The 16,983-nt window shown below is 45.6% G+C and overlaps 1 protein-coding gene across 1 annotated transcript in view; it reads left to right on the top strand.

Annotated features, from left to right (window-relative positions):
* Fshr (follicle stimulating hormone receptor) overlaps positions 1–16,983 on the top strand; it is a 163,257-nt gene that overhangs the window by 107,119 nt on the left and 39,155 nt on the right. Inside the window, exons 3-4 of the mRNA XM_005391009.1 lie at positions 11,627–11,701; positions 14,244–14,318. Of these exons, the coding sequence (XP_005391066.1) occupies positions 11,627–11,701; positions 14,244–14,318 (150 nt within the window). The remainder of the gene's footprint in view (positions 1–11,626; positions 11,702–14,243; positions 14,319–16,983) is intronic.

Raw genomic sequence — 16,983 nt, 5'->3', positions numbered from 1 at the left:
CCAAAATCACAAAAACACTGTTAACACATGTCCCAGCTGCGCTGTGAAAATGGAGAGCCTGCCAGGTATGAGAGGAGGGCCCAGCGCTGTGCAGGGTGGATCAGCAGCAGCAGCAGCCCAGCAGTTAGGGCCCCAAACAGAGGCACAGCTGGTGTGGCTGCAGTCTGACTGGGGTGAAATATAGGCAAAGGCACAAGCAGTGTGCCAGGGAAGCTGGGAGGCAGGAAAATGTCCTCCCTCTGGGGCGTTAGAGAGGACCCCCTGAGAAAAAACTTTATGGTGAGGCCTTGATATCAGAATGGGGTTTCCTTCCAGTCCTACTGCTCAAGCATAGGGGACAAGTTTATGTTTATGTAGTCAGGGTAAGACCAAGGGCTTCCAGCCCTGCAGCTACCACCTGTTCAGCACACATTCACAGGGTGGCAAGCTTGGCATTTGTAGTCACCAGCCTGGACTCTAGCAAGAAACAGTGACACCAGTTTTCCAGCACTTACTAAGCTGCAGAGACTTAGCATGTGACTACTTCATGTACACAATTCTCAGTTTTATAACACAAGTAGCATTATTCTCAATTCAAAGATGAGGAAATTCAAGCTCAGTGAAGCTCATGGCAAATGTGAATTTTCCAACTAAATTGTGTACACTCTCAGCAGCGCAGAAGAGGACCCCTGTGCTCCGAAGCACTGAGGAAGGGGATCTGAATTTGCTGCTCCTGCCCCAGATGGCCAGCACCCTCACTCCTCAGCAGGAGTAATTCTCTTTCCAACATCAGTGCTTTCCAAGCTTTCATTTAAACAAAAGTTTCCACAGCACAGGAAGGCCCTGAAAATACAGTCAGTGAGGCTGATGATTTCCACCATCTTGGAGAGACTCAACCAGCTAAATCTAGAGCCACACGTGAAAACATAACCCTCTCTTCATCCTTCCCTGCAAGGGTGGCACTTTCTCTGGGCAGTGGAGTCATCTTATAAAGCAGTAAGCTTCAGGAAAAAGTTTCATTCCTTTTCCCCAGACCATTCAAGTCTCTGCTGTAAAACATGGACACTCTCATGACCCACTGATGCAAAGGGGCGCAGAAGAGGGGCTTTGACCCGCACAGGGAAGTGGGGCAGGAGGCAAAACCAAGTAAATATGGCATCGGTGAATTTCTGAGTGGTCTCCAAGGGCAAGACTGATAATGGCTCTGCCCCAGGGCATTGCTCTGCCCAAGCAGTCCACAGAGGAAAATAAGACCACCGATGGAACTCAAATTCAAAAGTGGCCAGATGTTAGCTCCTTGCTCTTCTCTGTGGCTCACAAAGGAAACACTCTCATGCCAGGAATAAGAGTTAATGAGGCGGAAAATGGAGGGGCATAAAAGATGGAGTAATTGTGAATTACAGAGCGAACAGGCTGAAAGGAGAAGGAACGACAGTTGGGGAAGGGGAATTACGTTGCAGGTGAGGCAGGGAGAGCAAAAAGGATCAATAAAACCCAGAGAGAAGGATGGAAAGGTTTGGGGGTGCTGTGGAGTAGGAACAATGTAACTGTCCCTCACACACACACACACACACACACACACACACACACACACATGCACATACTATACAAACACACATACTACACATACACTACACACACAGATACACACACTTGCTGTTTCCTTGATAAAGAGGCTCTGGATATATGTAGAGGGAAGAGGAAGTCTACAGTGGTTTGAAGAAACTGCCAGCAGAGCCCTCTTCAAGCTGACAGTAAAACACACACCGGCTTGAAGAGCTCAGTGGCTGAGGCCAGGGTTCTTTTCTGCTTGGTCCAGGAATCAAGAAAAAAGCCCCGTGGTCACCTGCTGCTGCCCCCAAGGGACAGCTGCAGTGCCTTGGAAAAGCAGCGGCCCCTCTGCCAGCCTGTCGAAGGAGAGGCTGGCGGTCCTGGAGGAAGGCCCACGATGTGGCTGGATGCCTTTGAATAACAGAATCACAGAAGTAATTAAAACCACAGAATCCTAGGGCTAGAAAGGGCCTGGGAAATTATTTGGGTCAGGGGTGTTGTTTGATAGTTGAGGAACAAATGCCCAGCAAAGGTCACTGAGTTAACTCAAGGACAGCGGTTAATTGGTGGCAGAGTCGGGACTAGAACCTGGGTCTCTCTACTCCAGTGACGCTCTGAAACAATCGTGAGCAGTGTGACCTCTGAAGCACTCTGTGTTTTTCTCCTAATGCATGTCATGTATTATTCACACAATCTTCAACAGCCTGGCCAACTACAAAGGACTGAAGAGATGGTGTACTGAGGGCCACGGGACCTTGGCAACCCCTACAGAGGAAAATGGCGGCCAGACAGAGCCAGTGCCTGAGCAGCGCGAGGAAGGGCTTCCTTCCTCCCGCGCATGCAGGAGACGGCGCCTCCTGCAGCTCTGCATTTCCAGAGCACAGGGCGTTCACATTTCTTCCCCTGTCCTCTCTCCCGGGCTATGCGTGCTAATGCATTCCGTAGTCCTGTTGTTAAACCGTTGCTCTTTCTGGCAGACTGGAGATTTTGCTTGCTTTTGTTTTGTTTTGTTTCATTTTTTCCCTTTCATGAAATAACTGAAAAGGGGAGAAGAGAAGCCAAGGGCCCATAATTCAGTGAACAGCAGCCACCTGGTGTGCTCACCACGAGGAGTCAGGCAATGCCATCGCAGAGAGTGACGAGTCTGTCACTAGGAAACAGGGTCTCTGTCTAAATGAGACCAAACAGGAACTAGAGGTTGTTTTTTTTTTTTAATGATTTGTTTTCTTCTAATTGACCAAGCAGTACTCCTGTATGACTCCTAATTCATCAGACACTAAGAATTAGTTAGCACCGCTGGATGAGCCCACATTTCACCAGGTGCAAAATTTAACCGTGCTCTAGTAGGGCAGCATTTGCTGAGCAAACGCTAGAACCCAGCAAGCTGTTAGACCTTTTACTTTAGATACCAGCGCATGATGGGTGATAACAACAAACTCCAAAAGGTTGAGGCTGAAGTTCATTTCTTTATCATCAAGGAGTCTGGGGGGGAGTTCCTCTCCACTTTATGTAGCATCCCAGGACAACACAACATCTTTGCCACCTTCTTTGCTGCTGTCAACTTTGGAACCAAAGCTGGGAGTGAGACAGAGTCCACAGGAGCCCCGGGGCCGTGCATTACTCTTGCTCCATGCCATGGGACAGGTTTTCTTCTCTCGGTGCTACAGCCTAGCAGCAAGACTAGCTGAAGAAGGTAGTCTAGCTATGCATCCAGGAGCACAGGAGAAATATGTTTTTGGAAGACTACTATCTAGAAATCTATCCCATGCCATGTAGTATCTCCATGACTCCCACAACACTCCAAAGGGTAGGTATAATTATCTCCATTAATATAAGCAACTGCTGTGGGTGTTAACTGGCTTGTCCAAGGTCAGGCAGCTAAGCAATGATAAAGTCAGACTTCAAATTCAGGCCTGTCTGGCTTTTGAATTCGTGTTGCCACTCACCCATGGGCATACAAACTAAGACAAATGCCAGCCAGTCATATTCTGGCAAACCAAGGCCACTGGTGATACCATCCGTGCAGACAGTTGTACCCCACTGCACACCAAGTGTCCAAGAAAGGTTAACTACCATCAGCACCTTCCCTATCTCTACAGGCTGTGCTATGCAGCTCACATTTACATGTGTCCTGAACCTACAGGCAGTTCATCATCCCTGTGTGTCAGAGGCTGTGCCAACCCCCACACCATGTTCTTTGGACCCTGCTGAAGATGGCAGACCGCACTGAAACCAAGTGACCGAAATGGTGTCCCTTTCTTTTCTCCTCTGTATGCAGTGTTCTCCACCTTCCCACCTTCCAAACTTTCCATGTCTCATCCCTAAGATGTCAGGGAATTCCTGGTAGGCCATTTCCGATGGGCATACACAAAGCAGTAAAGGAATCCTCTGCCTATTCTAGCTTCCAACCCTAATCTAGCTTTACCTCTAAAACATCGCATCTCCCCTTCGCTTTTCATCAACTGCTTTTAATTTCATCTTCCCCTCGGAACAACCCTCCGTGTGACTGCCAAGCGTAGGTGCCAGCTACATTTCTGTATCTAGGACTCACACCACCAGCTCCCACTCTGCTTCCCTCCCCGTGTCACTCCGTTTTTCCTGCCTTGCACATTGTATATGCAACCTTGAGTCTACTCTGATTTTTAAGAAAATTGTCAGGACACTCAATTTGTTTGAAAAACAATGACCTATGACCCATGTCAAACCACTTCTGAGTCACAAGACTATTAAGAACTGCTGGTCTAGCAGAAATTGCAAAGAACTATAACTATAATTATGATAATGATGGCAGGAAATGAAGGGACATTTGCGAGAAATATGGAGAGAAGCAGTTAAGAGGGTTTAGGATCTGCTTTGACATGAAATGAAAAGTCATCAGAGATGAAGCCAGGATGAAAAACTTGAGTTGGTCCAATGGGCCCAACAAGGATGTCAGATGAAACTGCTGCCTTGGGGTTGAGTTTGAGGCAGGAAAGAGGAAATGTAGAATGCCCTGGGAAGTTGCAGCCATGGGACTCTGGTCCAAGAAGGAAGAGAATCCCCATGATGAATTCCTCTGCAAAAGGGCCTACCTCCTACCTGGAGGGGTGTGGGCAGTGAGGCAGACCAAGGGGACTGCAACAGGAAAATTTGGAAGATCCCGAGATAGGGCTTAAGAAATCCTGGCATTTAGAGAGAGTGAAATGGGGAAAATATGGCATATGAGGGGAAATAATAAAAAGCATTGAGCCCCCACTACTTACCTGACTTTGCTATTGTTTACCTTCTGCAGATAAATCAAACTTCCAAATAGCGACTCATCTGATAAGGGCTTTTGCCCACATTTGTACTCAAATATAAACCACATCAAACAGTAAAGACTAGAAGTTAGCTGGGTAAAAGTCACCTGCATGAAATGTTGACACTGCACAGTCCTTGGAACAAAAGTGAGGAAAAGAGCAGGAAGGTTTCCAAATGCTCAGCACAGGAACTGACAGAACTTAACTCTGTCACGTTCCCATTGCTGGGGCGAAGTACCCAACACCCACAGCTTAGAGAAGTTTACTGCGGCCCATGCTTCAGAGGATGTTCAGTCCGTGCCCAACTGGCTCCAGCAGAGGAGAGCTGCTCATGTCGGGGAATCTAGGAAGCAGAGGGAGAAGGAGAAGCCTAGAGAGAGAGGCACCCTCCATGGGGGCCCCAGTGACCACCTCCCCTAACCAGGCCTCTTAACAGCACCTTTAGTTACAAACCCACCAGTGGACGAAGGTGCTGAGGGTAGCAGCCCCAGGAGCTAATAACTCTCAAAAGCGCCCACCTCTGAACACATGAGGCTTCTGAGGAACAGTGTGGATCTGAGCCACAGCCTGTAGCACTCATCACGGGGAGAGGTGGCATGTAGTTGTTTTACAGGCATACTGCCCCAAAATTACTGTTATTGCTTTGGAAATGAAAACAAGAGCAACTCTAGAATTTTCTGACATGGCGATGGTTTCAGTCATTGGATACATGGCCTAGCAGATTTCTGCCCTCATTTTGAGTCCTCCTGAATGATAGGTCCCTATTACAGGTTGACTTCCCATCCTGGCTGAGGGGTACTAGGGAATTTGTTAACCTCTGCCTGCCTTGTTTTCCTCTTCTGTAAAAAAAGGCAAAAGATGATACTTACCTCATAGGACTGCAACTTAACAAAAGTAGGACACAGAAACATTGCCTGACACATAACAAGTGCTTAATAAGTGTTAGTTACTATCATTGTGGTGGGGAAAGGAAAATATGCTAGAATGCAAGTGACTTAATATATTTAAATCAAGATAAAATGTAAATGGATGCAATAGATTTATCACTGATGTATTTCAAAGTGAGTGAGACAAATTCAAATGTATAAATTAGATAAACCCACTGAGGGTGATTTTATCTCTGCATCATTTGGGGGTCATTTTTAGAGCACCATTAGGACTTTAATCTAAACATGGGGTTAGAGAAGACCCTAGATATCTCTATTTAAAATTTATAGAAGTGGTCCTAGGACCTCAGCTAGCGCAGTTATTCTCCAGAACCGTGGTTATCCAGCTCAATCTCTCCTAGCTGCAGGTGAATTCAGTGCTAAACTCCACAAAGAAAAGCAGGCAGGGTGTCAGGCAGGCATGGTGATATTTGAGTTTACCATGGCACAAACATCGTACCTTCACAGTTACTATTTTATTTAACCTCTTTAACACACCTATGAAATAGTTATTCCTATTTTACAGACAAGGAACTAGAGCTCAGAAATGCTAGGTAACTTTCCCACAGTCCCTGAACTAGTAAAAAACAAAGCAGGATTCAAACTCAGGTCTCCACATTATTGTAAAGACTCTGGATCTAGCCTTAATTAGAGTAGGAATGTATAGCTGTTGAGCCTCATAAATATCTCTGGAATGTATTTTCATAGTAACTTTCACCTGCCCTTTCCTGCCTTTAAACTGTATGGCACAGGGCCTGGGGATTTAGCTCAGAGGCACAGCGCCTACCTGGCAAGCACAAGGTTGTGAGTTTGATTCCTGGCTCCAGAAGAGAAACAAAACAAAACAAAACAAAATAAAAATAAACTATATAGCACATTTCCAAAAGAACAGGAGGCATAAACATGATAAAGGTATACTATATGGGAAGGGATATTATATGTGTGATATATATATATAATTACATATACTATATATACATGTATTGCTGAGGTATATACACTATATTCATATGTAATTATATGTAATTACACATCATATATTATAATTATATATTATACAATTATACATACATATTTATAATTGCACATTATATATTATATAATAAATATGTGTGAAATATTGTATATTGTGTATATATATAAAAATGCATGTGCTCCCATGTTATATATAGTATATGTTCTGTGTCAGTATGTAACTATATATTATATATACATATTATTATACTGAAATTCAGTACCAAATTTCAATATTGAAATTGAATACCGAAAGTACATTAACTTTTTTCAGTGACAAATATAGCCCACCAAATAAAAGTAATGCCTAGTTAAGGAAAGCCAAGAATACTAGACTTACTGGGTCAGAGATAAATGCTAAAACCCAGGACCTCTTTTCTTCATTTCTAGATTCCCAACACAAACAACGGTACCCTAAACAGAGAAGCTGCTTAATCAAAATTTGTTGAACATTTGTTGAATTAGTTCTCCACTCTTTTAAAAATCTCATTCCAAGCTTTGCCCAACAAGAAGCCCCCCTCCTGTGTTAATATACAATTTGATTTGCAGAGGCTTCATTTACTGCAAGCTCTCAAGAGCACAGCCTTATTGTACAAAAGCAAAGTTGGAAAAATTTTCATAATCTTTCAAAGATAATTCATTCATTTAGCAAACACTTGTCTTGGAGCAAGAATACTGAGATAAAAGACAAAGTTACTGTCCTCCAGAAGTTCTTTGCCTAGAGAGGGAGATTTATTTATTTAAACTATATAGCATGTCTGCAGAATGCAAATCCAAAGTAATATGTGAGGGTCTATGACAAAGCATATATAGTCTCCTAAACTATAGAGGACTCAGGCAAGGAAATAGTCAAAGAAACTTTGCCTGAGGTTATTAACAACCAAAGAAAGAAATTTAATGCAGTGACAGTTACAAATAATTTAATGTAATTCAATCCCCGAATGTACCCATTCAAGAAAGAGTGTGTTCGCTGTAGTGGAGAAAAATGCTCTGTGGAGAAGCGAAGAAGGAGAAAACTAATGGAAACGATCCGGTTAGAAAACATCTCCTGCACCAGAAATACAATTTTTGTGAGTGGTATGGTCCATTTTGTGTTGCATGCCTGACCCCAGGTAACAAACACACAGGGGCTCGCCGGGCGGAAAAGGTCCGAGCGGCATGGCGCCACCACCTGGCGGGGTCGCAACACGGCAGAGAGGCAGAAGAGGAACTAGCCCTGGGTCAGCACCAAAACGAGACCCAAGAGGGGCCAGATTCACTTTTTTTTTCCTTTTTTATTTAAAGAGTAAAATTTTTTAAAAAAAATTAGAAACGATACAGAATTTCACAACAAGATGATAGGAAATCCACAGTGGTTGTTATATTGCCTATTATAACAACCCACTCTCAAGGGAACTAAGCCACTCCTGGGAAACCTTCCCACTGCTTGAGACCAGCATTCATCCCTTCACACAGGCAGTCACGACCCACCAGCTTCCCAGAATGCCCTTGGAGTCCCCACCACCTCTCAGCATCACCACAGAAACCTGTGGGCGGGCACATGGAAGCCGCATCCAAACCACCGCAGCGCGGTCATTTCCTACCACGTCTTGTTCTCCGCGTCCCTGAAATGCTGGTGAGGTCTTCCGCCACTGGTCGCAGCTCCTGAGCCGTTCTTTACCCTACATAGAATCTTGTAGCGACTCCACTTAAAACGAAACAGTGCTGACACGTGGTGAGTGAGCCTGGGCCGCAATGTCAGGATCACCCTGAGGCAGGATGAAACTTTGTGCTGTGTTCACTTACTCCCTAAAATTCTCCCCGCTGGAGAACAATTCACCACCCCTCCTTCGAACATATTTGTGTACGAATACCACTCCAGTGACCCAGAAGAATGCAAATCTGAAGAAGCTGATAGCCTGACACGCACCCAGAAAGCCGGCCTCGATAACCCCTAGTATTCATGTGTGCTCATTTCCCCCGCCTTCCTGTGAACACGGAATCTCTTGCACAGAGGACTTTTAACTACCATCTCTACCCCCCAGCAAATGCCTTATAAACCCCAGCAGTCACCAGTATTCCCTCTCCTCTGTCCTCCCTGTTCTGTCCATTCAGGGTCCTCATCTGGCAGGCAGAAGAGCTGGGGAAAGCCGTGACACAAAAACAGGGGAAAGGTACCCTGGCGCTGTGAGTGCAGCAGACCAAACACATGTGCGTGCGTGTTTCTTCCGTGCTATATATTAGAAAAGTCCCAGGACAAAAGTCTAAGTCACAGACAAGCTAGGCTTAGCTGTCATTTGCAGAAGTTGGACCTGCTGCCAGCAAAATAAGGTGTAAAAATACCACGGACAAACTCCAATTCTGCAGTTTAGCAGGCGACATTCGTACAGCGGGACATGTTCTTCACCTGCCTATCTGTCCACTCCTCCACCCACTTACTGGACACTAAGTGCATACCAGTGCACCACTAGATGCTGGAGATACAGAGACAGATGCCTAAGAGACCTTCCAGAAACTCAAAGTCAGGCTGGGAAATCAGAAAATGGCCAGGAAAAAAAAAAAAAGCAATAACAGAACAATGTAGCAATTACTTTAACTGAGAAATGAAAAATATCTTGAGGGAACAGGAAAACTTCAGTGATGAAGGCTGTTCAGAGGGGATGGAGATTTTTTTAAATCAAACACTATACTCCTTGAGCTGATGTACTTAGATTCCTGTACCCTGCTTTGCATACTCACTTGTGTATATGCGTGCTAGAGAGAAGACTCTGGCAGGATGTTATTACTGTTCTTCCAGAGAATCTTGCAGCCCAGGCATGGTCTTGAGACCACACCCAAACCATTAGCAGGGCAGAACCTCTGGCTGCTCTCATGGCCTCTCCAGGGGGAATCTGTATTTTAACAAGATAGAGACTGGTAGTGTGCTCACAGGTGAGAAGCTGCTCCTGGCAGGTGAGGAAAGCTTTATCTCTGAACACAACCTTTCCTGCTCAAGGAAAAGGCCTGATTGCTCTGCTCTAGAAGGTGTGACAAGCCATCGCATCTCACCCTCATTTTATGATGTCCAGAGAGGTCCCTAAGGCGACCCGACAGGCAGCGAGTGTAGGGAAGTATGTGAGCCTGCTGCCATCCCGAGCAGGGTTGGCATACGGGCAAAGGTACATCTCAAAGAGACCAAAAGGCCAGCTTCGCACACGTGCCAAAAGCATTGGAGAGAAGTGTGTACGCGGCTGGTGAACCATAAACACCAAGTGGTGACAATAGGAAAGGCCGGAGATGAGTAACTGCGAAGGTGGAACAGGACCTCTGAATCCCCCACTGACGTGTTTTCCACCCTGCGTCCCTGCTGCCATGGGAGTCTCCCGCCAAGCCTAACGCCCTTTTCTGTCTCTGAGGTTGACACTATCAGATAGGAACTTCTTTTTGAAATAATTAAATTAACGGTGTTTCTTGATTGTTCTAATAACTTCTACCTCTTTTGAGAAAAGAAATCCAGATAACAGAATTCTCAGTGCCTGAAATCAGGTAGCAGAAATCTCTTCCAATATTAGGCTTTGTCACTACCGTGAGTGGTGACCAAACCGATTGCTGTGGCTGGACCCGGAAACAGTTCCCGGTCTCATCTGAATTTAAGCCCCTTTCCCCGAGTTTCCTCTGTGCCTTCTTCTCCACACGGCCGCTATTTCTCTGGAATCCTTCAGACGTGCAAATAAGTGCTCCTCCCCCGCTATTGCAGAGTAAGAGGCAGTTTTCTCTCACAAAATGTCTCTTCACAGGGCTCCTAGGAAGCGGCCCTGCCACCACCCCGGCTCCGAAGTCCCAGAGGTCCCCGGCCGCCCTCACAGGGAGTGCTGCTGCCCACAGCCCGCTGCCCTCTCTCTTTCCCTTCCCTGCCCTCCGGGCCTTTCCCAGAGCCTTTCTAGACCCTCGTCCCTATCCCAGGCCAGCGAACAGGTTCTGCTCCTTCTGTCTGAGCGAGGGCTGCCCGTGAGACTTCCTGATGTGTCCTCCCCAACTGCAGGGAAAGCGCGCGAGGCCTTCTCAGCAGTGGTAGCACACCTCATTCATGAGCCACTTTATAAACATTAACTGTTCAAGCCTCTCTCTCTCCTCGAAAGCTCCGGCTTCTGCCCAGTGGGCTTCATTCTCTGCTGGCTTCAGATTCCTCCAGGAGGAGACAAGCTGAGGCTTGAAGGTTTTTTTCCTGCGTATTTTAGGCCAAGACATCATTAATGCTAAAGGCCTCGCAATAACAACCTCCCCTTGTGGGATGACATGAAAGCAGAGAGGATTTAAATTCAAGCTTATTTTAAGTGACTAAATCCAGGTTCTTGTTCCCAAAACTAGACGAATAGAGAACTTGGCCCCATGGTCCTGGGCAGGGATGCTGAAACACAGCCCACCGCCCAAGTACAGCTCACTACGTGCCTTTGTAAATAAAGCTTAAGGGGAACCCAGCCAAGCCATGCAGGTGTTAAATAGGGTTCTTTGGCCCTGCGGTGTCAGTTGTGTAGTTGTGACAGAGACCAAATGTCATGAAAACCAAGAAATATTTATTTTCTGGACCTGTAGAGAGAGTGCGCTGACCCTTGATTTAGAGTTTGGTCTCATCCTGTATATTTTCTAAACACGTTTGAGCAAGTCTCTTCCCTGTTTCTGCATCTGCAGGCTGGACAGTTTCTACAATGAGCCGTCGCTTTGAACTTATTCTCCCATCTTCCTTCAGTTATTAGCATCTAGTCTGTTAGTTTTGCTCCGTGGCTACAGCTGACTTCGCTGAGGGCAGGAAAGGAGTTCTGTGTGTCTCCTGAACCCTCCTGGCACGAGGCTCTAGCTGAGCCCTAAGAGCGTGTGTGGAGTGTAACTGAACTGACGTGAACTCTGTTTCTTTCTCTGCAGAGAGATCTCTCAGAATGATGCTCTGGAAGTGATAGAGGCAGATGTGTTCTCCAATCTGCCCAACTTGCACGAAATGTAAGCAAGAAAGCCAGGGAGCTGTCTCATGACCATTCTGCCAGCAGCCTTGAAGTTCTCTTCTGCCTCTGGGAGGGCCTGACTCTGCTCTGTCCCTTGACCCCAGACTGTCACTTTGGGATGTCACAGTCAACCTGAAAGAGATGCCCATGTGTTTCTGCCTGGAATCCAGGCACCAGCCCAGAGCCTGGACTCCTGCTCACCACCTCCCACACAGGCTGCACTCTAGACCCGAGACCCCTGCCCTGTGATTGTGAGAAATTAATTCTGTCTCTTCCTGTCACTCAGAGCCATTCCACACCAGCAACTAAAACAATCCCACACGATGCCAGTGAACCAGTGGGCAGTCCTAGTGTGAACCCTGGCATGTACCACATACCCAGCATGGAACCTCGGCCAAGACACATAGCCATCTGAGACTGGGCTTTCTCATCTGTAAAACTAGAATGAAATATGCACCTTATGGAGTTACATACTATAATGGGTAGAGGGAATGATAAGTGTAAATTAAATTTAGCCCGTCAACTGGTATAAAGTACTTACATTATAATGATCCTAATTTCTCTACTATGCGACCAAATTTTCTTCCCTTGCTGGCGTTCCAGTGGCCTTATTTCTTACAAACCTGCCGGTGCTCACACAGATCTACTGCTGTTTCACACCCATCTGTTATTACCGTAAATTAATGCACAAAGTCACAAAATGCTAAGGCTGGGAGGGACTTTAGAGGCTGATCGATAATCTTCCAAGGTATTTTCTGTGCACCATTAAGAACCCAAGAAAATATCAAGTGCTTTAAAAACAGGAAAAGATTATATTAAAAAGTAGGATCAGAAAACACTGGTCAAATTAAGTTAGAGTTCACTTACCAGAGGAAAACTCAGAAAATTTTTAATGCTAGTACACATTTGGAAAATCCGAGTAATACACTGTTTCTCAAAGATTTTTCTGTAGCATTTATCACCCTCTCACAAAATCCCCATGGGACACATCCAGTGAGACACCCTTCTAATTTTCCAGATGAGACACAGAGAAGTTGTGAGGCCTATCTGAAGCTACCCAGCCAAACCTACAGCAGAATAAGAACTTAAGCATAAATCTCTTGGTTGTTTTAACTTCTTTAAAAATAGGGACTTTTTAAAGCATTTCCCAAGTAACTGTAGGGTACAGATTAAAACATGTGCAAGTGTGTGTGCACACACGTGTGTGAGCCAAGGAACTGGCTTAGGAACGCGCTCAGTCTGCCCATTTTGGCAGACTCTTTCTTCGTCACCTGTCCACCCTCCCTCCCACCGTCCAGCCCGCATTCTTCTTCATTGTCATTATCCTCACGATCTTTCCTTTCTTCACTCTCTGCTGGGCAGAGAGACTGGTTGCGGTCTGAGAATCCGGGGGTGTATCAGAGAAAGGCACCGAAGAGAGCCCGCATGCTCTGCGTGCCCTGAGACGGTCAGGCGGGCCTCCCTGCACCGGTGCAACGGGCAGTGGGGCACTGGAGTGGCTCTTTCTTCTCTTCCTTTCCTGGAGAAGTGCTCAGCCTCTTGCACCACCGGCTTTCTTTAAAATGATTGTCTGATACTTGGATCAGGGTATCTCTGGGTTACAGCAACATAAAAGCTAATGAAACAGGGAGGAAGTAATTAACAAGAAGCCTCTCTGCAAATATGCATTGATCCAATGAGATGAGCAAAAGGCAGACTCCGTGTGGGCATCTAAATGTGAACACGCTCACCTCCAGACTATTGATCAGGGCATAGTGCGCCGCGGGCCGGCACAGGGCGGAAGTCACCACTTCCCCCGAGCTGCGAGGGAGCAGCCTCGGTCTACAGCACGGAAGGAACCGCTGGCCTCTTCCTAGCTGCTCTCTGCTGGAATTCGAGGGTTAAAAATGAAAAGATATCGATGTTTTTATGCTAATCTTCATTTTTCGCTGCCGTTTCGCCTCTGTTCCTCCATCTCCCTTTGCTGTCCTGCCTTCTTTCCTACTCCCTCTCATCTTCTCTTCACCATCTTTGGATGCTTTTCATCTCCTCTCTTGACTCCAGAGCAGACGAAGGTTCAGTTCCCAGCGTTAGTCTCATGCCCCACCCTCCACCCTGGGAGAGCTGCAGTGGCTAAAGACAACTCTGCTTCGGGGAAAAGGACTTTAGTAGACAGGTCCTCGGTGAGGAGCATCTCATGGCACAGTGTTAATACTTAGTACACACAGTTAGTGTAAGAAAAACTGCTGTACACTTGCTCAATGTTTGTTCAAAGATGGATGGATGGATGGATGGACGGACAGATGGATGGCTGGACAGATGGATGGACGGATGGATGGTTGAATGGATGGATGGATGGATGGATGGATGGATGGACGGATGGACAGATGGATGGATGAATGGATGGGTGGATGGATGGATGAATGGATGGGTGGATGGATGGATGAATGGTTGGGTGGATGACTAAATAAATGAATTACTGAAGTACTCTGCCTAACATGAAAAATACTACAGCATTCCTTACTGTTGTGATAACTCATGTGTACTTTCCTCTTTTATAGTAGAATTGAAAAGGCTAACAACCTGCTGTACATCAACCCTGAGGCGTTCCAGAACCTTCCCAACCTCCGATATCTGTAAGAATTCTATATTCCGGCATTCCTTTTATTATCAAATTATGCCTTCTTATTTTAATAAAATACTCCAAAGCTACTCTGAGGAATAATAGCTTTTTGCCAAGGAATAAGGGAGCAAATGTGGAGAGGGGGTGACGTTTGGTGGTAGATTTCAGTTTAACAAGCAAATTCCACTAATATAATTGCATTTTGTTTTCACTTGCAAAAACAGGAACAAGGAATGCTGTTTGCATTAATGGGACTGTCATGCAGACCTCTTACAAAACTCAGTCATAATTTAGTGTTAATAAGGTACACCAAAAATTTCTTCAGTGGCTTAGATCATGACCTTGACCTCAGCAATATTGTCTTTCTTGTTTTACTTTTAGGACAGATTACAGCTTTGTTTTTTAGGTTATGTGCTGCTGAAGTGAGCACAACAGCATTATTTTTTAACGTTTTGTTAAGAACATATTGTTTTATCCACAAAGGGACTCCTGGAGTTCGCGCTCCATCCTTTGGGCTTGCCTCCATCAGTAAAAGCACTGCTGTCTTCACTGAAATGGCTTGAAAACTAGTGAGGGCTTGAGTGCTGTGGTGGGCCACGAATTAGGACACTGGGGTGGGATTTTCTGGGTCCATTTACTAGCTTCTGATCACAGGCAAGGACTCAGCCTCTCAAAGTCTGTCTTTTCATCAAGAGAATGGAAATAATCATGTCTGTGGATTTTTTGTTATTTATTAACATAATAATTGTGCATCACCAAACAGTTCCCAAAGACAGAGGCTTAAGGCAGCAATCATCAATCATTTTTCGCCTGTCTGTGCCTTGATCAGCACAATGGTTCTGCTGATGCAGACTGTGTTCTTCTGACCCCAGCTAAGCTCACTTGCACATCGGTAGTTAGTTGGCAGGTCCGCCGAGGGCTCTCTGATCTGAATGGTCTCAGCTGGGATGACCCAGCTTTCCTCCAGGCTGTGCTTATTTCTGTGGAGCTGGCATCACCTTGTCTTTATGGCAGTCCTGAGGTTCCAAGGAAGACAGCTGAAAAGCCCAAGCTTAGCATTTCTTCTGATGCATTTTATTAGCCATAGATGTTCACAGAATTAGCCTGGATACAAGAGGTGGAGGAATGATGCCACTTCTTTAAGAAAAAGAAGCCCAGTGTTTTCATTTTACACTGCAGCCTACAAATTATATCGTCTGTCCTGCCCAGAGATTGGGGTTGCAATTTTGTCTAGGTTCAGGCTGAAGAAGGCTTCACTCCATAAGTGGGCTTTATTCCTTAGGGACGCTGTGCTCTCTGCAGAGGCCAACGCGGCTGAGCACAAAACAGTGGAGGAAACATGCGGTAACAGAAAAAGTCCGAACTTCAGTCAGAAGATATAGTATTGGGGCTGGGGATTTAGCTCAGCGGCACAGCGCCTGCCTGGCAAGTGCAACGCTGTGAGTTTGATTCCTGGTACCACAAAAACAAAAACAAAAAAACAAAAACAAAAAAAAAGAATATCTAGTATTTTATCCTGACCCTACCCACCATTGGAATGATCTTGGGCCAATCACCAGATTTCTGAGTTGCACATGGCTTTCATAAGATATATGTATATCTTATAGGTGAAAGTATTTTATGAGCTACACAGGGCTAAAAATTAATTGATGTATTTGAAGGATGATTATTTCTAGTCAGCTAAGCAAAGTCTACCAGGAAAATCCTAAGAAATGTTGAACAGAGAACTCTGATGACCACTAAGCCCTTCAGCTATTCCTACAAAGTCGGACTTGGGTTCCAAAAGAACAGGGTAAAATATACACTTGAATTTAAAGGAGGAATACAGAAGAGAAAGAGAAAGTACAACTACATATGCAGTAGGACTGGAATCCAGAGGGGACACTGACATTTATTAATCACAGAGCCTTCTCTGAACCTCAGTTTCCATATCTGTAAAACAGTGGTTATGAAAACCAAGTAAGTCTACACCTGTTAAAAAAAAAAAAAAAAAAAAAAACTCATGCCGGGCATGGTGGCGAGTACCTGTAATCCCAGCACTTAGGAGGCTGAGGCAGGAGGATCATTGTGAGTTTAAAACCATCCTGGGCTACAAAGTGAGCTCAAGGCCAGCCTGAACTGCACAGCAAGACCCTGTTTCAAAATTAATTAATTAATTAATTAATTTAAAAAACTAGTAAACTTTTTAGTATAAAGGCTACAAATAACTAGACAAATCTAAACTTGTTAGTGTCTGTTACCCAGTTGGTTTCTTTCAGTTCTTCTACTCTTTTCCTCCCTTTTGTCTTCTTTGCTCTTCTTTTTGTCCCAAACCCTTAAGAAAACGCCTGAGTGAGCTGTGGGGCCACAGAGGCTTCAGTAACAGAACACGGGATGTGAGGGTGTGGACAGGAACCCAGGGCAGGCACCTCCTCTCTCCCTTCACAACGATCCCATGTGGCTGGGGCCACCCAGCCCGCACAGGACAAGCTCATGAAGAAAGTGTTCCTCACACACGTACCCCATAGCGGGTCTGGGGATGGTGGCTGGAGCAAGTACACAAGGAAGGAGGAGCCATGGCGAAGTCTGGAACCAAAGGATGACCCCACGTTTGGTCCACATGTGTGGTCAGCATCATTCACTCTTCCCACTGAGGACCTTCAGTGGAGGAGGGACTCAGGAGAATGAGGCGTGGAGGG

Source organism: Chinchilla lanigera, unplaced genomic scaffold, assembly GCF_000276665.1.
Source record: "Chinchilla lanigera isolate Chin_1 unplaced genomic scaffold, ChiLan1.0 scaffold00040, whole genome shotgun sequence".
In the NCBI taxonomy this organism is placed as follows: Eukaryota; Metazoa; Chordata; class Mammalia; order Rodentia; family Chinchillidae; genus Chinchilla; species Chinchilla lanigera.
This window is presented reverse-complemented; position numbering and strand designations above follow the sequence as displayed.